Source organism: Epithele typhae (genome assembly GCF_022376455.1).
Source record: "Epithele typhae strain CBS 203.58 chromosome Unknown BXZ73scaffold_24, whole genome shotgun sequence".
NCBI lineage: Eukaryota > Fungi > Basidiomycota > Agaricomycetes > Polyporales > Epitheliaceae > Epithele > Epithele typhae.
The window spans coordinates 248,333-267,503 of record NW_025954215.1 but is presented as its reverse complement, the minus strand read 5'-3'; the positions used below and the strand labels follow the sequence as shown (position 1 = coordinate 267,503).

Genomic DNA, 19,171 nt, shown 5'->3' with positions numbered 1-19,171 from the left:
AGCGCTGACTAAGATCAACTATTGGTTCGGTTCTATTTGAACTTACATCCTTAGTGTGACGCATCACTTGGGCGCTCTCCAGGCAGCTTGCTCTCCATCCGCTGTCACACCATGGCCGACGACGACCTCTACAACCTCGAATTCCTCTCCCTCGTCGCCAAAATCACTCAGGAGATAGACAACTACACTGGTATCACAGACAAGACCCTTGCCGAGTTCGTCATCTCTCTTCATGACCAGTCCAAGACCCTCCCAGAATTCAAGAACAAGCTGCAGGAGGTCGGCGCCAGCTTCCCAGATTCCTTCGTAGAAAATGTCGACCGCCTCATCTCACCCTCCACCGAAACACAAGAAGAAGTCTAAGGCTTCGAAGAATGCCACCGGGGACGCTCCGACACCCGACGAGATGGACAAGCGCAAACGCATGTTCCCCGGCCTCTCGATGAGGGACCAGGAGTGGGAGCCGTTGGCCCCGAAGGATGCGATCATGCAGGAGGTCGATGATATGATGTCCCAGCTAGAAGGCGCGGCGAAGCGTGCAAGACCTCGACCGTCGGGACGAGCGGTCCCCCAAACGGCAGCGCCGGTCGCGTTCGCGTTCGCCTCCCCCACCTCCGCGACGCCGCAGCCCGAGCCCGCATCGTGGTGGAAGAGGGTATGATGACCGCCGGGAAGACAGGAGGGGAAGAGGAGGAGGTCAGCAGGTGGATGAACGCCCAATTCTCTACAAGATTTACAGCGGACGTGTCAACGGGATGAAGGAGTTTGGGGCATTTGTGCAGCTCGAGGGCGTCGCTGGGAGAGTGGAAGGTGCGTTGCCTCCAGGTTGGTATCCTGATGTTTCTCTGACTCTTTGCAGGATGGTGCATGTTCTAATATCCAACAAGGCGCGCGCGCAAACTCCGCCGCTGACTTGTTGACTCGCGGCCAGTCCGTCAAAGTCAAAGTTATGAGTCTCGCGGGTCTCGTATCAGCCTTTCATGAAGGACGCCGATCAGGCCAGTGGACGCGACCTCACTCCCCATCTGCGCATCAAGTCTGAAGCGGAGCTTGCGGAAGAAGAACAACGACGGGCAGCCAATGGTGCCAATGCTATCCCTCTCAACTCGAAGGGCATGAAAGAAGATATTGTCACGAGGTCGGCGAAGCGACTTTCTTCTCCGGAGCGGTGGGAGATCAAGCAGCTCATATCGTCTGGTGCTCTCGACGCGTCAGAGTATCCGGACCTCGACGAAGATTTCTCCAACCCTCTGCTCGCGCCGAAGTGGAAGAAGAGTTGGATGTAGAGGTTCGCGAAGAAGAGCCCGCATTCTTGTCTGGGCAGACGAAGAAGACGCTTGAACTCAGTCCGTCAAGATTGTCAAGGCTCCTGATGGTTCGCTCAACCGAGCTGCACTCGCTGGCGCTTCCCTGGCGAAGGAGCGACGAGAGCTGCGGACACAGGAGGCCAACGAAGAGGCCGACTCGGAAGCTCGCGATTTCAGCGCACCTTGGTTGACCCCATGGCGAAGGACGCTGATCGTGTGTTTGCTCAGGATCTCCGTCGCGATCTGCGAGGACAGAAGGCTGGGGAGCAACCGAAGTGGAAGGATGCGACATTCAACAAGGCTACAACCTTCGGTGAGATCACTTCGCTCAGCATCCAAGACCAGCGCAAGAGTCTCCCCATCTACAAGCTTCGTGACGCCTTGCTGCAAGCCGTTCGTGAGGTGAGTCGACATCACTTAGTCTACCAACGACTTTTTGCTGACTTCAGTGTAGCATCAAATCCTCATTGTCGTCGGGGACACGGGATCAGGCAAAACTACGCAAATGACACAATACCTGGCGGAAGACGGTTTCGCGGATAAGGGTAAAATTGGTTGCACTCAACCACGACGTGTCGCTGCCATGTCCGTTGCGAAGCGTGTGGCCGAAGAAGTCGGTTGCCGGCTTGGTCAGGAAGTCGGGTATACCATCCGTTTCGAGGATTGCACCAGTCCCGAGACACGCATCAAGTACATGACGGACGGTATGCTCCAACGCGAGTGTCTCGTCGACCCAGACGTCAGCCAGTACTCGGTCGTCATGCTTGATGAGGCGCACGAGCGGACCATTGCCACCGATGTCTTGTTTGGCCTGTTGAAGAGTAAGTAACAATGTTGTGACAGCACCGTGCCCGAGTTGACTTCGCACACAGAGGCCATCAAACGCCGTCCTGACCTCAAACTTATTGTCACCTCAGCCACACTTGATGCCGAGAAGTTCTCGAAGTACTTCTACGGCTGCCCTATCTTCACTATCCCTGGACGGACCTATCCTGTGGAGGTGCTCTACACGAAAGAACCGGAGACCGACTACTTGGATGCGTCACTCATCACGGTCATGCAAATCCACCTTTCCGAGCCCCCCGGCGACGTCTTGCTCTTCCTTACTGGCCAAGAAGAGATCGACACGTCTTGTGAGATTCTCTATGAGCGGATGAAGGCCCTAGGTCCCAAGGTACCTGAGCTCATCATCCTGCCCATCTACTCCGCCCTTCCATCAGAAGTCCAATCTCGCGTCTTCGAGCCCACGCCGCCTGGAGCACGCAAGGTTGTCGTCGCCACCAACGTTGCTGAGACCAGTCTAACTATCCCTGGTATCTACTACGTCATCGACCCTGGCTTTTCCAAGCAGAACGCCTACGACCCGCGTCTCGGTATGGACTCGCTCGTCGTAATGCCCATCTCGCAGGCGCAGGCGCGTCAGAGGGCCGGGCGAGCAGGGCGTACGGGGCCTGGAAAGTGCTACCGCCTCTACACGGAGGCCGCCTTCCGGAACGAGATGTTGCCCAATTCTATCCCCGATATCCAGAGGACAAACCTGACACACACCATCCTTGTACTCAAGGCGATGGGAATCAACGACCTCCTGAGCTTCGACTTCATGGATCCCCCGCCGGCACCGACGATGATCACCGCTCTCGAGTCGCTTTATGCGCTCTCCGCTCTCGACGACGAGGGCCTCCTAACTCGTCTGGGGCGCAAGATGGCCGACTTCCCCATGGAACCGCCGCTCGCCAAGATGCTGATTGCGTCGGTCGAGCTTGGCTGCTCTGAGGAGATCCTGTCCGTCGTGGCGATGTTGTCGGTACAGAGCGTGTTCTACCGGCCGAAGGAGAAACAGGGCCAAGCCGACTCCAAAAAGGCGAAGTTCCATCAACCTGAGGGCGACCACCTCACCCTCCTGACAGTCTACAACGGATGGAAGGCTAGCAACTTCTCCAACCCGTGGTGCTATGAGAACTTCATTCAAGCGAGAAGTATGCGTCGCGCCCAAGATGTTCGGAAGCAGTTATTAGGTATCATGGACAGGTATGTCACTGTTATTGAAAGCCACCTAGTAGTTTGCTTACACCGCCCTAGATATAAGCACGACATTCTTTCCGCGGGTAAGGACTACAATCGTGTCCGCCGCGCGATCTGCTCTGGTTACTTCCGTAACGCGGCGAAGAAGGACCCACAGGAGGGCTACAAAACCCTCGTCGAGGGCACGCCCGTCTACATCCACCCTTCCTCCGCGCTCTTCAACCGGAACCCGGAGTGGTGCATCTACCACGAGCTCATCCTCACCACGCGCGAGTACTGCCACAATGTGACCGTGATCGAGCCCAAGTGGCTCGTGGAGGTCGCACCGCAGTTCTTCAAGGTCGCGGATGCAAACAAGATCTCGAAGCGCAAGCGCCAGGAGAAGATCGAGCCGCTGTTCAACAAGTACGAGAAACCGGACGAGTGGCGATTGTCGAAGGTCAAGCGGAGTGCGCGTTCGGTATGTTCACTGTTCAACCTTGCCACACGGGCGCTTGTGCTGACTTGGTTTCGCAGAGTCAAACGTTCGGTTAGTTGCTCTACGGCATTGGTTCGGGCTTATGCTGCTCGTACATATTGGAGACGTGTTGTATCGGTACATGGTTGTAATGCTAATTTCTAAATGCCTATTCATGCCGGGAGGCTATGCCCGCTGTTTTATCTGGGGTGTTGACAGTGCATATCCCGTCTGTGGCAGCAAGAGCGATAATCCAAAGTTTCGGGTCTAGCATGAACCCCGTGGTGCGAGCCGAAGACTTCCCCGCGTTAGCCTTTCAGACTTCTCGCCCACACGCCGCACCCTTTCGGAGTGTGCTTTTGCGCGAACTTCTCTACCTTATTGAACAAACGGTCGCTACAACGTGCTGGACACATGGCCCACGTGGGACGCGGCAGCGAGGCTTGACGCCAGGTAGCATGGAACCAAGGGAAAGTGAGGATGCTGAAAGTCCATGTATGGCCAAGATGTAGACGAGCGACGAGCCACGTCGGCAGAGTAATGTACAATCTGAGTTTGCGTTGACACCGCCAGATAGCCTCGCGCGAGATACGGATCTCCGCGAGCACATTCATAGTCCGGCACCCCGTGCCTACCCCGCAAGTACGACGCCCGCACGCTCCAGTGGCGGCGGCGGCGGAGAGCCCCTGGGTCGAGGCTCGAGGACCCGCCGGCTCAGCTCAGCCGACGAAGCGAAGCGCGTCCGCGGTGATGTAGTACTTCGCGACCTCGCCGCCTTCGCGGGGGGCGCGTTCGGGTCCGGGGCGAGCATGAACGTCTGCGAGAACACGCGGGGGAGGCCGTCAACCACGGAGCGGGGCGTGTTCGCTGGGTTCGCGGCGGGCCCCTTGCCGTGTGTGACGATCCCGGAACGGTGACAAGCAGCGAGGGCGGCTGGCTTCCTGTGTGTGGGGCGGATAACGCTTAGCCGAGTGGCGAGGATGTGAGAGGGGCGGGCAGGACGGGCGTACCTGGGATGGGGTGGCAGTCGAACGACTGGACCTCGTGTTTGGTGGAGGGGATGCCGGCGACAAGGTTCCGGACGCCGTCGACGCCCTCGAAGGGCTTGCCGTTCCATGTGAGCGCGGACGTCGGCCGGTAGAAATTGGGCAGGTCCTCGACACGCGTCGCGGAGTCGTACGTTGTGTAGTAGAGGCGCGTGAAGTTGTCCGCCGCGCGAGTGGCAATCTCGATGCTGTGTTGCGAAATGCCCGGTCAGTTCGTGGGAATGAAACGCAGGGCGAGAGAGGGGAACGGACTCGTTTGTCGTCAACGTGCTCATGTTTAAGCAAGCAGCCGAATGATCCTTTTTTTCGCGGGATGTGTTTCAGTTGCCGTTCAACTACCCGGAGGATGCTGTCGGACGGTATGCGAACTACCAGAAGAAACATGAGCAGGTGTGCGTCAAGTGCAAAATTTAGAGTGCACACGTTATCGAAGACGTAAGGTACCGTTTCAAGGTAGTTTTTGGACGAGATATCCTTGGACGAGTATCGAGGACTCGAGTAGATGGCGGTCAGGTTCAAGTTGAGTCGGCGCTGCAAGCTCTCGGACCCGGCGCCGCCGCGGCGTTCTGCGGCTGCACAGCCACACGCTACCAAGCGCCTGTAGGAAAATGGACTACGTTAATGACACTATGGGCGAGAGATTAATTGCGCATGGATAGGACATGTCAATATCACATTAAAATATAGTGAACAACAGAGATGAAGGTGCAACTATTGGTACAGACTACTAGTGATACTACAAATAGCAGCGTAGCGTGAGCACACTGTGTGAGACATAATGATAAGCGGATAAGTGGGCTATAAGCTTGAAGGTCTGGTCGAGGAGAATAGACGAAGACGAAGGAGACTGGATTTCCTACATCATGCTGCCGCAGAAATGACTCCCTGAACACGCCCCACGGTCGCAGGTGGCTGATGCTCGGTGCCCTTGCTCTCGGCCCAAGTTTCAGGACCCTGAGGCGTTGTAATAGGTGTCAACGGGGGCGCGTTACGTTCGCCGAGGAACACACGCACCTTGCGGTTCTTCAACCTGAGCTTCCTAATCCGGCGCGCCGTCCACTCGCCCGCTGTGGCACCGGTGGAGAATTCCTCCCGCGGATGGCGTGTTGCCGCCTGGGCGATGAGGGCGCTGTGCTCGCTGATGGGCCGCAGGACGACGTCGTTGTTTGGGCGTGTGAAGAAGGCCACCGAGTAGCGCTCAAAGCGGGCCTGTGGGCCAGGTGGGGGCCTAAGACGGACAAGGGAGTGAGTGAGCGGAGGGCGATGCGACATGACCAAGGCGGTGACGTACATGACGCGGTGGAGGTTTGAGCGCAGGATGCCTCCGCTGAAGATCGCGAGAGCGTCGCCGATATTGCAGATAGCGTGGCCGGGCAGGGGCTGCGAGTGGCCGCAGGCGCATTCAGTCAGGCGGTAGTGCGGATGGGAGCTGAGCGGACGGCTCACCTTCACGTACAGCCATTCGTTAGTCCCGGGTGGCATGACCTGCAGGCCCCCAAGTCGGTTGTGGAGGAAGGTCTGGATGGCCGGATGCTTAGTTACCGAGATGGCATCGGCTCACGGGCACTTACCAGCGTCCCAAAGTCCGTGTGCGCTCCGATACCGGCGGTGCTCTGGTTCGGGGGCGTCTTGATGACTCGCGCCTCGCTCCCGCACATTGAAGAAGTGTCGTGGAGCGCCTCGAGCGTTCCCTTTGGAAGACACAATCGACGCTCGAGGATGTCCAAAATAGTGTTGTTCACCGCCATCGATTTACGAACGAAGGGAATTATGCCGTTGGCCATGCGTGCGTTGACCGTCGAAGGGTAGGTCCGGTGACTCGGGCGGGGCCAAGATAGTACATCGTCCTGGGCAATGTTGAGGAACTCTACGGTATCCTTGGTGCCCTTCAGGTCGGTGGCAATGGTTCCTTTCGCTTTGTAGCTGCGTGTTCGGGTCAGCGTTCTGCGAGACCTTAGCCGATATGGATGAGGCAGGCGAGAGGCTCACCCGAACGAGTCGCCGTTGTCGCCCTGTTCGAACTTCATTTTCTCTGACAATGGAAGCGCGAGTGTCTCCGCTCCGATCTCGAACATGGCATCGACCTCGTCGTCGACACCGTGGTTGCTGAGGCTGGAGAAGCATCGTGCGTGAGAACGGAGACATCGGACCGCTAAAAGAAGCTACACTCACTACCAGAAGCCCAAATGGGTGGCTACGTGCCAGAGCTTGGCGATTTCATCCTTGTTGCCAGCACGCAGAAGCTCGTAGTTGAGAACAACAAGCGAGCTGGTTGGGACGTTGGAGGGGAAGGCAGGGGGGATGGTGAGGCCGGGCATTGCGCGAGGTGTGCAGCGGGGTAACGACGCAGAAAGCAGGCTCGGCTTTTATTTGTACGGGAAGGAAAGGACAGCATGACCGAGTGGACCGCGCCTGGACGGGTTAGGAACGAACGCTAGCCGGTTTGAGCTTGGTGATACTCCCCCAACCCAACCAAGGCAGCAGTACCCGGGCGGTGGCGGGAGGCGTCCAGGGACCGGCGCGGTTGGCGAGACGCTTGCCGGACGCAGAGACAAGACACAGATCTAGCGGATCTTTGAGAAGCGCTGCCGGCGCGCGGGCCTGCACGAACTGTGCAGGGACTGGCGACCATCCGGCCACCCGCAGCCCCCGCTCACCGCACAGGTGCGCGCGCAGTGCACCCCGCCTCCGGTCTTCTGGAGGATAGTCCGGTGTGGGTACGTAACGAATTGCGCGATCGGACGTCGGGGCTAGTGTGGACTCCGGGTGGGGGCGAGGAACGGCGGGTGGGATCCATGCCGAGCCGAGCCACAGGAATGCACCGTGGCGCCCATGATGAGGACCGCACCCACACTGGAGACCCTGTCAACGCTAGTGCGCGCCTGGAACCCGGTGGAGCGACAGGGCCCGGGGAAGATGTTGACCGTACAATTCCTCGGAGTATCCGCCCGCGCTTGCCCATGCCAGCGCGAGCTAGCTGAGAATGGCCAAGGAGAGCCGGGCTGGTATGTAACAAGACAGCCGGATAGAGCTAGCGTAGGGACCGTTATCAATCACTGTATGGCGGTCTGACAGACAAGACCCACATTCCGACTGTCGCGGCTGAGTAACCGGGAGGTCACTGAACTGCTGCGGCGTGGCCGGCACATGAGAGATGGGATCATACCAAGACCATTTCTAGACCGTACCTCGTCGACATGACCTCTTGAGAAAAGGGTCCATGACGCTCCCCCCACGCATATGCTATGCGCTAAAAATTGGGCCCATCGGACTTGCATAATCTGGGAACCCCACGGGGTTCGTAAGGCAATGCTTGCAGAAAGAGGTGTCTTCGTGGACGTACTGGCATCCATCCGGTGACCATGCTGAGGACGGAATAGTCCATGGACGATCGTCTGACCCCCGGGTGGCGACACTGCGGTTCATCTGCGCTCCGTCTCGAAGACGTCTTGGGAAAAGTAGCCGGAAGATCCGCACCACCGGCATTCTGCACGGACATTGCGGGCAGTCCATGGGAGTGTGGGTTCGTTTTCCAGTCGGTTGAGAAGCTGGAGAAGGCGTTCACCTTGCAAGAAGAGTCAGGTGCTGCGACATGTCACTGAGATGTTGCGTATCCGAGCCGCTTTTTCGCAGATCTGCCGGTTGAGTACCGAGGAAGTGTTTGAGAAGACGTGGACGGGAAGGGGCGCTTCGTACAAGCAAACGGCGGGCCGGGGACCGAGGCTGCGAATGTCTTGCCGTTTTCGTCCAGTGCGCCAGTCGAGTACTATTGCGGCATATGGGCGACCCACAGTGAGCAGGTCGTCATCCTCACCGGTCTCGGCGCACACCCCTTCGTTCCTATACCGCTCTCCTTGCTTATCTGGATACCGACTTCTCTGCTATTGGACTCTCCTCGGGACTCCGGTACTTGTATGCGCATTCGGCGACTGTGTGGCTTCTCAGCCTCGGGCTCTCCACAGTCAATCTCCCAATCGACTCTAAGCAGTTCACTTGGCCTCGCCGGAACGTACAATTGAAGCGGGATGTGGAAAGGACTCTGCAAGATCTCATCCGTGGGCTGCGCGCAAATAAGAAAGATGAGAGCAAGTTCATCGCTCAGGCTGTAGACGAAATCCGGCAGGAGATGAAGAGCAGAGACATGGAGATCAAGGCGGCTGCGGTGTTGAAGCTGACATACGTGAGTCTTGTGCTACTATGCGACGTTCGGCCATTCAATGTGGGACATGCAGCTACATATGCTGGGGTACGACATGAACTGGGCTTCTTTTCATGTCGTGGAGGTCATGTCTGCTCCTCGAATACATCTCAAGACGGTCGGATATCTGGCCGCCGCGCAATCCTTCCAGCAGGACACCGACGTCATCATGCTTACTACCAATCTCCTCAAGAAGGTATGTCGTTCCACCCTTCCGCTCCTCCAAGCCTTACACCGGGATCCTAGGACCTCGGCTCGCGGCCAGACGAGGCTGCTGTGGCTCTCAATGGCCTCTCGCACATTGTCACGCCAGGACTGGCCCGCGACCTTTCTCCGGAATTGATCGCAATGCTGAACCATTCACGGCCGCACATACGCAAGCGCGCCGTTCTCGCAATGTACAAAGTGTTCACCCAGTACCCCGAGGTTCTGCCACAGAGCATGAGTAGACTCAAGGACAAGCTTGATGATGATGACCCAAGTGAGTTGTGTGTGCCCTCTGAATGAAGCCGACGTAACGATGCCATCAGGTGTTGTTGCTGCGACGGTCAACGTACTGTGCGAGCTGGCCCACCAAAATCCTCAGGATTATCTGCCGTTGGCCCCTCAGTTATTCCACCTATTGACTACGACGTCGAACAATTGGATGTTGATCAAAATCATCAAACTTGTGAGGCGTGCTACCTTCCTGTGGGGGAGTGCTCCTCTAATACCGCATTCAGTTTGGGACTCTAACTCCCTACGAGCGTCGCCTCGTAAAGAAGCTCCAGCCACCTATCACCGACCTCATCTCGACAACGTCAGCGATCTCGTTGCTGTATGAATGTGTACGAACGTGTATTATCGGGGGCATGTTGGAGGGTTCTGCAGGGAATTCCTTGGCCCGAACATGCGTAAGCAAGCTTGCGGGTTTCCTACAAGATCCCGACCAAAATCGTGAGCGTAAATGGGTGCACTTGTCATGACGTTGGTTGACGACGTCTTTGTAGTAAAGTACATTGCCCTGCTCGCCATGGTCGAGATCGTACCCACATATCCTGAATTGGTCGCTGAATATCAAGACATGATCTTATCCAGCGTAAATGACGAAGACATCAGCATTCGGATGGGCGCCCTCAAACTTGTCTCTGCTATGGTCTGGCCTCTGTTCTTCGGTTGAAACATGCTATGCTTACCACATCCCCGCTAGGTCAGCAGACACAATCTGCAGGACATCTCACAACAGCTCCTCTCGCATTTGGTCAAGTCAGAGAGCTCCACCCTGCCATCGGCATCGGAGGCACTCTCTCAATTCGCCTCAAGCGCGGATCCGGCGGCTTCCCGGCCTGCGATGCTTCCATCCCAATCGCCGGTCTACCGGTTGACACTAGCTCAAAACCTCCTGTCCCTCGGCGCACAAAATATGTACGAGCACGTCACCGACTTCGAGTGGTATGTTTCGGTACTTGTCGACCTGGCGTATGTCGCGCGAGCGAACGTCGGTGCAGAGATCCGCGATCAACTGGTCGACATCACCGGCCGCGTGCGCGGGTTCGACGGTACGCGGTGCAAGTCATGGTCAAGCTTCTCAGCGACGACACTTACCTGCACAATGCCTCGGAAGTCGGCGGGTGTCCTGAAGTACTCTGGGCCGCAGCATGGATTTGTGGCGAATACTGCGGGTAGGGCTGTACTGGCTTTAAATCGAGCGAGGCGCCTGGCTGACCGAATCTGTGCATCGTAGCGAATTGGCGGAGCCCCACAAACTATTGACGCATCTTCTGCAACCACGCATATCATCACTGTCCCCTGACATCATCGCTGTCTACCTTCAGGCGTCCTTGAAGGTTTTCGGCTCCTGGGCAGCGGACATCGCGGATCGCTGGAACGACGACGACCTGCCGAGGGTCCGCAGCGCCGTCGACGACACCCTCGAGCGTCTGTCAGGTTTTGTGACCCATGCGGATATCGAGGTGCAAGAACGGGTGCGTCCGTCTTCCATCGCACTACGCGCCGTCTACCCTGGCTTGCCGTAACTCACGCGTCCTTTTCCCGTCCCCGACGTACGCTTCTCGTGCTACAGGCTGCAGAGCTCCTACAGCTCTTTACGTTTATTCGCGCCGATCTCGCCGCGTATAAGCCGCATGCGCGCGTGGACGGCGCCCTCGACCTCGGGGACGCGAGCACCGAGGGTTTCGGCGCTGCGCCCCCAGCGGGCTCCGAGCCGCGCTTCCCGAAGAGCTTGTACCTCATCAAGCCTCTGTTCGGCGCGTTCGAGCTGAACGCGGTCGCCCCTGCGGCGCAGGCTAGCGTGCCGGTGCCCGAGGGGCTCGACCTCGACGCATGGATCGTACCACCGCCCGAGGAGCCTGTGACGCCGCCCGAAGGCGTGCCGGACGAGGGCGCGGAAGGGAAGAGGGGAAAGAAGGGCAAGAAGAAGGATGGGACGGGGAAGACGAAGGGGAAGGGCAAAAGCAAAGGCAAAGCGTTGGAAGACGCTTACGACGATACGGAGCCGGTCGCCGCGGTCGAGACGGCGGAGGAGCGTGCTGAGCGTGAACGGGTGAGTGCCATCCATCCGTTTCTGCGTGGAGTGGGATCGATGGCGGTGTTCTATTCATGCCATACTTGCTATTTGCGGGGTGGTTCCTCCTCATCTCCGTCTTTCCCCCCGCCACCCTCGTCGCCCTTGCTCAGCTTGTGTTCTGTCACACCTACTGATATATCCCACGCACACACAGAGGAAAGCGGAGCGTCTGGAGCGTCTTCGGGACGATCCATACTATTTGGTCGACGACCGTGCCCCGCCGACAAGGTTGGACTCCGGACCAAGTGCACAGGACATCGACTCCATCCCCGTGGTCCGTCTGGACGACCTACCGCCACTCGCACAGGGTACGTGCCTCATGTCTGTCCTCGCCCGTTCTCCCCGCTCGTTCTCCCCTCGCGCGCCCCTGTTCCTCGCCTTCTAGTCTGCCCCTCCGGTCTCGGTCCCGCAGTCATGTAGCATCAGCCGCTAACGCCCTTGTTTTCTTCCCCTTTTCTCCCTCGCCCACACACCGCGCACCCACAATTTTCAACTCCGCCCGCACGCTACCAACGCTCGTTGGCCACCGCTCGCTCCTCCGTCAATATCCATCCGAACGGGTGTGGTTCTCGCCGCTCTCCGTCGCGCCACCGCGCCGCCCTGCCGCCGCCGCCGCCACGCCGGCGCGCCTTCCTGAAACCCTCGCCCGCGCAACGTTGAACGCCTACCCGCTCCCGCGACGCCCGGAAACACACGCGCCCATACTCGCCAGGACCAGGCACGGTGCCGGGCCCCCGGCTCGCCGCCCTGCGCGCGTCCCCAGCCCCCTCGCCGCAGAGTTTCGTCATCGACCGCGCGGGGGAGATGCCCGCCGGCGTGCCGTACTCGCCCGTGCCCTCTGCGATCGCCTCGCCGACGCCGGCGCGGGCGCAGGGGCGGGAGGCGTCGGCATGTCGCGCGCGGGACGGGCACGCCGTCGCGCTTCCCGGAGTACGACGATGCGGACGCGGACGCGGGCTCTGCGGCGCGGGCGGGCACGCCGGAACCGATCCGGGTGGTGCGCGCGAAGAAGAAGGGCGGGAAGGATAAGGAGAAGAAGAGACGGACTAAGGTGACCGCGCCGGCGGCGTAATGCATGGTATCGGGCGTTGTTGGTCGGTCGGTCGGTCGGTTGGTTGAGGACATGAACTTGAGAGAGCCACGAGATGCACACATGTCGCTGTACGTATAACTTGCGGGGATAATGAGATGATGAGAACCACATAGACCAAAGCGCGGAAGGATGAGAATACACGCTGAGATTACTTGGTGGGGATGGTATGCTGCTGAGACGCTATGGTATACATCGGGGCAATACTACGGTGCCTACAGGGAGCGGGAGAGACGACGGATGGGATGTGGTAGGCGGGCAGAAAGCAAGACACGGGAGTGGGAATAGACTTGGAGGGTTGGAGATGGTGGTGGTGGATGGAACCCGACGGCCACTAGCCGCTGAGGGTGAGATGGAGACAGGATAACACAACACGAGAGAGCGAGGACACGAGAGGATGTGCGCTGGCGGGTGATACATGCAACGATAGGATTAGCAGTGCATGACGAATAGGTATGTGTAGCAATGGGAGATGGGGTTGGGGTGATGGGATGCACGAACGATGTGAGCGGACAGACGGGATGGTGGTTGAATCGGAGCTGGGAGGCAAGGGAGTCTGAAGCGGAGATGAGCAGAAAACAAGCCAGTAGATGAGCACGGGCGGGAGAAGCGGTGGTATTGATAGGGACCGTCAGATGAAATTGGGATCGTGGTCGTCCGCGGACTGAACTAGTGGTTGTAGTGGGAGACGGAAAAGGTGCTATTAAATGCTAAAAAGACAGGCAGGTGAAGAAGCATGGGGTCCGGGACTCATAAACCCGGACGCGGGCGCTGGCATCGCGGGTTGGGTTTCATCGGTCGTCATCGACACGCTCGACTGCGTCAACAATTTCGTTGATGAGCTCCAGGGTGACCCCAGGGATGATACGCTCCGCATCGGTAAAGGCACGCTGGAGCGCGGCGAGCGCAACGCGGGCCTCCTGCGTGGAAACGCGAGGAACAGCTGACAGCCAATACGTCAGCGGCTGCGAGAGTCGAAAGATGGTGGCACGAAATACAATGCCACGGGATAGGTAGAATACTCACCGAGGCGATGGCGGGGAGGACGACCGAATCAAGCATGGTCGTGTCCGGCAAGTCATCGTCAACGTCGTTCCGACCTGCGTACGCGTTGCCATAGTCATCTTCGTCACTTGGTTCACGCCCGTTTGGAGCAAGCCCGTGTCGAATGGTCGCTTGTTGATCACGGTCGTATCCTTTCCTCGGGACAGGGGGCAGGTCGCTCTTATTCGTTGGGGTAGCTGTTGCTGAAGAGTCATCCGATGGACCACGTCTAGTAAACGATGAACCGGATCCGCTTGAGTTCGACGACTCGTCTGAGCGGGTGGTGCCGTTGTTCTCCCACGTAAGGGGTGGGCCAGACACCTTGATGGAGTTCTGCGCTGCGCGGCCAACGGTGCCGCCGCGCCGGACTGTCCCAAAGTCCCAGAGATCCTCGGGGTCGGAGGCACCATTCCTGTCATGGAAAAGTGAGAGGGGGGCTGGACGTGAATAAAGCGAACAATAGATGGAGTGCTGAGGGTAACGTACAGCTCTTCTTCATGCCGCCGCTCTTCCTCCTCGACCCTGTCGCCCCCTTCCGCCTTCCAGCGCTCGTGGCGCTCAATGAGCTCAGTCAGGTAGTTGGTCTTCTTGGCCATCCTGACAAATTTGTGCTTAAGCAGTTCCCGCGCAGTTGGACGCTAGTTTAAATCATTCAGTATGTGAACAGCAGGGTCTGGAAGATTAACGTACGTCCTTCGGATCGCGTTGCAAGCAACAGGACACGAATTCACGGAACGACTTGGAGAACGGGCCTTCTAGTGTGGGTGGGCTGTTCTTCGGAATTAAGAACAGCACCTTGCAACGCCGATGTAAGTACAGCAACCAGTTAGCAGATGTCAGATACCGGCTTACTTTCATGGGGTGCAGTTCAGCATAAGGGGGTTCGCCTTTTGCAAGCTCGATGGCGGTGATACCCAAACTCCATATGTCCGCTTTGTGGTCGTAGCCACTCTGCTTGATGACCTCTGGCGACATCCAGTACGGCGTGCCGACGAAGGTGTTCTTCTTGGCCGAGAGTGTGCCTGAGAGCTGCCCAGAGACACCGAAATCCGCCAGCTTGACCTCTCCATTCGCAGACAGCAGTATGTTTGCGGCTGGACCGGCGCGTGAGCATGCCGCCGGGGGGCGAGACGCGAGGACGCACCTTTGATATCCCTGTGCAGCTTGCCCTCGGAGTGCAGGTACTCGAGACCTCTGAGCAGCTCACGGACAATGATGGCGATGTACTCTTCGCGAAAGACGCCAGGTTTCATCTGTGATGATAATCATATGTCAGCACGGGCGGGACATAGAGTGATGTCATTACCAGGTCTGAGCAAGAGCCGCCGGAGCAGTATCTGCGGGGGCGCGTGAGCGGAGATCGTGTGCGACGGGGGGTGGGGGACGTACTCCATGACGATCCACAGATGGGATCCCTTTAGGTAAGAGCCGTGGTATTTGGTGACATGGGGAGAGTCTAGCTGAGACAGAATCTGGATCTCCTGCTGGATGTCTTCAATCTCGTCCTCCGCACTCTCCAGATCGATGATCTTAATGGCCACCGTTTTCTGGGTGCGTTTGTCGTAGCTACGGCCGCGTGAGGGAGGGTGCGGATGGTGCGGGAGAGGACATACCCTTTGTAGACCTCTCCAAACGAACCCTTGCCTACAAACCAACGAGCGGATCAGGCGGGGAACGGTGAATGTATGCGGGGATCTGCGCACCGATCCTGTCCTGCTTGACATAGAACTCCTCCGGATCCTGGCGGCTATCCTGTGGACGACGGATGAGCAGCCCGAGGAATCGGGCCAGCATCGCGGCGCGGGGGGAAAGAGAGCACTGACCATGAGGACGAAAGTGTCGTGAGAGGCTTAAGTGGGCGTGTGTGGTCGTGAGGGTGGTAGGGAGGGTGGAATGGAGAGCGGCTGTCGGGTCCGGGTCAGGGACGACAGAGAGAGCGAGAGCAGGAGCGAGAGCGCGAGAAAGCAGGGCGGCCGGAGAACAGAGCGAACAGTCCGTGGTCGCTCTCGACGCCAGCCGCGGTAGGCCGCGGTATCGACAAATCCGGCCCAGACTCGTCCCGCGCCATCCCCGGCGCCTCCCGTCTCAGCCTCTCCCGCTGACCAGTGATACCTCGCCCTCGCCCTCCACCTCCCCCGACGGCCCGATCGTTCGTAACCGTTTCATCCATGGCTCCAAAACGCCGCGCTCCCCCCATACTGCCCCCCGTGGCCAAGCGTCGCGCGACAGACGAGCGCGACGAGGACAAAGACGAGGACTCGCTTGAGTCCATCCTCGCGCAAATCAAAGCCCAGGAAGAGAGCGAAGCCCTCGCGCTCCGTCTTCAGAACGAGTGGAACGCGTCGGCATCGGCAGACGCGTCGCGTCGCGCCTCAAGCTCGCGTACCGTTGTGCGCGGTGGCTCCAGTCGCCACAACAATCGTGTCGCACCCCCAGACGCCATCGAGCTGTCCGACGATGACTTTGAAGAAATGCAGGAGCCCGAAGACGATGAGGCCATGGCTCGTCGCCTCGCGCGCGAGTGGCAGCTGGAAGACGATGCCCAGGTGCAGTTGCCCGTTACACCCCCTCCGCCCGCTAGCGCTGCCCCAGAAGGCAAAGGCAAGGGCAAAGACGACGCGTCCTGCCCTGACTTGCTACCTCCGATGGCCAAGTTAGAGGAGCACCGAGACGTATTTACCGGCGACAAGCTCTGCCCCTGCGGTGCGACGCTCCCGTCTCCCCGTGGCCAGGTACGTGCCTCGTTTCACAAGCCCGCAGCGACGCACTTACCCCAGGTCAGGTCGTGTTCTCCGCCACCACAACGCCGCCACGATCCTTGATCCGGCTCCTCCATGCCTACTGTACGTCATGCAAAACGAACCACTGCCGGGGCTGTATGGCCCCCGTCCCCTGCTCGAAAACATGTAAGGGCACCGAGGAGAACAATGGAAATCGCATTTGCCCTGTCCCCACTTGCTGCACCAACGTGCGTGCAGTCGCCTTGTTCGAAGCTCTTGGCGGGTTTGACAAGCAGTACCTTGCGGAACGCGATATGTCTGATCGGCGAGCGCGTGAGGCCGCCGCAAAAGCACAGAAGAACAAAGTCGGCACTGTGGGGCCTGGAGGGACCGGGTACGGGATGGACAACCGTGGATGGGGCGTTGAGTATCCGGCGCGGCGAGGACGCAGCGCTCGAGGACGAGGAGGCGGTCATACTCAGCCGCAGATGACCACCAGCGGTTTGGGTCTCATGTTTGACGAGATCATCGTACGTGCGTTGAACACAGTCACTGGCTTTCTGCCCAGCCCCTATGCCGACGACCCTCAAATCTACGACATGTTGCCCCACCCATCTCTCGACGCACTCATCCGTTTATCTCAGCTTCCTGTCCTCTTGGCCGATCTCCTCCGCAATGATTCAATAACGGATTGGATTGCCCGGATCGACGTCTACCACGCCATGCTTTCTTTGCTGCGCCGTCTGGCGGACTGCGAACTGACCCTCGAAGTACAACCTGCTCTTTCACCTGTCTCGCTACGCTCATGTTCGAAATTGTCAGGTGCTGGTAGGACCTCGCTGGGAGATCTGCAAACCGACCGACCTCGAAAGCTATCTTTGGCAAGAGTCCGATATCGTCTGCGCTCGCGACCCGTCCGGCGCCCCCGTCCGCGACCCGCCGCTGTACACCCATTTTGCGAAGCTGACGCGCCAATGCACGGCCTTCCTCGCTGGAGCGACAAGCATGCTCGCGGGAGACGAGGGGGACGAGGATGGAGAGACCGCGGTCATAGCGACGTCTCTCTGCGGAGACATCGTCGCCGCCCGAGACGACATCGAGCGAGCGATGAGAATCGTGGGTAAGGATCCCGCGAAAGTGCTCGCCCAACTCGACGAGCCGTCCCAGGACTCGGAGCCCTCGTCACCTGGCGGCCACGACAGAGGCAAAGGCGGGCGCGAAGCCACCACACCCGCAAACAACGGCAAAGGCAAAGGCCGCGACCCCGCGATCGACCTCACGCGCGCGTACGCACGCGAGTGCGAACGGCTCGCCTTCCGGCACTGCGCGCTGTCCGAGCCCGCGCCGTCCGGGTCCGGGCTCGCCTTCCCGAACTACAAGTACGCCGCGGAGCTCGCGGCGACCGCGAACGGGACCCGCGCCCCGCGCGACCGGCTCCACCTCGCGAAGGAGCTCGCGGTGATGGCGACGAGCCTCCCGCCCGGGGTGTGGGTCCGGGTGGACGAGGTGCGGAACGACATGATGTGCGTCTTCAACGCTCTCCGTCTCGGCCCCACGCGCTCACCGTTTGCACTGCGCGCGCAGCAAGGTCCTCATCGCAGGCCCCGACGGCACCCCGTACGCGGGCGGGCTCTTCGAGTTCGACGCGCACATCCCGCTGCAGTACCCGCACAAGCCGCCGCTGCTCCACCTGCGCACGACCGGGCGCGGCGCGGTGCGCTTCAACCCGAACCTGTACGACAACGGCAAGGTGTGCCTCTCGCTGCTCGGCACGTGGGCGGGGCGCCCCGAGGAGATGTGGGACCCCGGGCGGTCGACGCTCCTGCAGGTGCTCGTGTCGGTGCAGAGCATGATCTTGGTCGAGCTGCCGTACTTCAACGAGTGAGTACAGGGAAGAGTAGGGTGTGTGGATGTGACTGACGTATCTTTTCCCACAGACCGGGGTACGGGAAGGCGGTCGAGAGCAGCCCGGCGAGCATCACGTACAACAAGAACATCCGCCTCCAGACGACGCGCTGGGCCATCGTCGACTGGCTCCAAGACGAGCATAAGAACGGGGTCTGGGGCGTGCGTGTCCTCCCTCCCGTTCACATGTGCGCCGTTGACGGCTTCTCTCACAGGAGGTCATCGCGTCCCACTTCCTCACCCGCCACGATGCAATCCGACAATGGTAGATATCTCAGTGTCGCCCACGCCTCCACGCACCGCTGACCGAGCGATCGTCTCCCCACCCTCCGAAGCATCCGCGGCTGGGCCAAGAGCCAGCCCGCCTTCCGTAACTACAACGCAACCAGCGGCCGAGCGCTCCACGCCAGTCCCTTCATGATCTCCCAGTCTCCTGCGCTTGCCAACTTGGCCTACGAGTCCCACTTGGATCTCGATGACGGCTTGCTCTGGGATGCGCATGCGCCCATGTCGTCGCACGCTTCCGGGAGTATTTACAATGGACCGGGCAGCGCGTGGACCGCGCTCCCCATGTCCTCGTCATCCGCCGTGCCAATGTCGCCATGGGCCACGGGCATGCCCCACGTCCTTCCATCACATCCACGTCACGCAAGGGCTCAGGACGGGTCGACGCCCCAAGCGAAGGGAATGGATCTCCTCGAGGAGTTCGACAAGGGCATAGCGAGGGTGCGTGTATGGACATTCGAGGGAACAGAGACCGATTCGTAGACGTAACAAGGGTGCGTTCGCAACTCAAATGTGTACCGTTGTACCGTA

General features: G+C 59.3%; 6 protein-coding genes across 6 annotated transcripts; 3 read left to right on the top strand and 3 right to left on the bottom strand.

Moving 5' to 3' along the window:
* Positions 1–111: 111 nt before the first annotated feature.
* Positions 112–3,863, top strand: BXZ73DRAFT_90013 (P-loop containing nucleoside triphosphate hydrolase protein; the record flags this gene model as incomplete). The annotated part of the gene is made up of 11 exons (XM_048025473.1): positions 112–315; positions 353–552; positions 629–810; positions 888–946; positions 975–1,282; positions 1,391–1,521; positions 1,558–1,709; positions 1,762–2,128; positions 2,180–3,335; positions 3,387–3,789; positions 3,846–3,863. The coding sequence occupies 11 exons, from the start codon at positions 112–114 to the stop codon at positions 3,861–3,863; spliced, it is 3,180 nt and encodes a 1,059-aa protein (XP_047877885.1).
* A 642-nt stretch (positions 3,864–4,505) lies between these two features.
* On the bottom strand, positions 4,506–5,107 carry BXZ73DRAFT_101451 (NTF2-like protein; the record flags this gene model as incomplete). The annotated part of the gene is made up of 3 exons (XM_048014909.1): positions 4,506–4,603; positions 4,797–5,020; positions 5,085–5,107. The coding sequence occupies 3 exons, from the start codon at positions 5,105–5,107 to the stop codon at positions 4,506–4,508; spliced, it is 345 nt and encodes a 114-aa protein (XP_047877884.1).
* A 586-nt stretch (positions 5,108–5,693) lies between these two features.
* BXZ73DRAFT_47047 (Clavaminate synthase-like protein) lies at positions 5,694–7,150 on the bottom strand (the record flags this gene model as incomplete). Its single annotated transcript, XM_048019797.1, has 7 exons — positions 5,694–5,786; positions 5,847–6,060; positions 6,124–6,212; positions 6,279–6,350; positions 6,404–6,755; positions 6,822–6,944; positions 7,005–7,150. 7 exons carry the CDS (start codon positions 7,148–7,150, stop codon positions 5,694–5,696), a joined length of 1,089 nt encoding a protein of 362 aa, XP_047877883.1.
* Positions 7,151–8,215: 1,065 nt separating this feature from the next.
* BXZ73DRAFT_90010 (Ap3d1 protein) lies at positions 8,216–13,031 on the top strand (the record flags this gene model as incomplete). The annotated part of the gene is made up of 15 exons (XM_048025472.1): positions 8,216–8,355; positions 8,868–9,012; positions 9,065–9,226; positions 9,277–9,511; positions 9,561–9,700; positions 9,753–9,966; positions 10,020–10,165; positions 10,220–10,552; positions 10,594–10,691; positions 10,754–10,994; positions 11,093–11,572; positions 11,751–11,904; positions 12,315–12,417; positions 12,470–12,647; positions 12,975–13,031. 15 exons carry the CDS (start codon positions 8,216–8,218, stop codon positions 13,029–13,031), a joined length of 2,826 nt encoding a protein of 941 aa, XP_047877882.1.
* A 446-nt stretch (positions 13,032–13,477) lies between these two features.
* Positions 13,478–15,524, bottom strand: BXZ73DRAFT_47050 (Pkinase-domain-containing protein; the record flags this gene model as incomplete). The annotated part of the gene is made up of 10 exons (XM_048019799.1): positions 13,478–13,629; positions 13,709–14,142; positions 14,217–14,368; positions 14,421–14,525; positions 14,583–14,824; positions 14,875–14,983; positions 15,037–15,067; positions 15,120–15,296; positions 15,344–15,374; positions 15,434–15,524. 10 exons carry the CDS (start codon positions 15,522–15,524, stop codon positions 13,478–13,480), a joined length of 1,524 nt encoding a protein of 507 aa, XP_047877881.1.
* A 374-nt stretch (positions 15,525–15,898) lies between these two features.
* Positions 15,899–19,123, top strand: BXZ73DRAFT_46887 (uncharacterized protein; the record flags this gene model as incomplete). The annotated part of the gene is made up of 8 exons (XM_048019774.1): positions 15,899–16,462; positions 16,513–17,220; positions 17,273–17,973; positions 18,035–18,247; positions 18,388–18,517; positions 18,571–18,620; positions 18,691–18,783; positions 18,886–19,123. The coding sequence occupies 8 exons, from the start codon at positions 15,899–15,901 to the stop codon at positions 19,121–19,123; spliced, it is 2,697 nt and encodes an 898-aa protein (XP_047877880.1).
* Between the last annotated feature and the right edge of the window lie 48 nt (positions 19,124–19,171).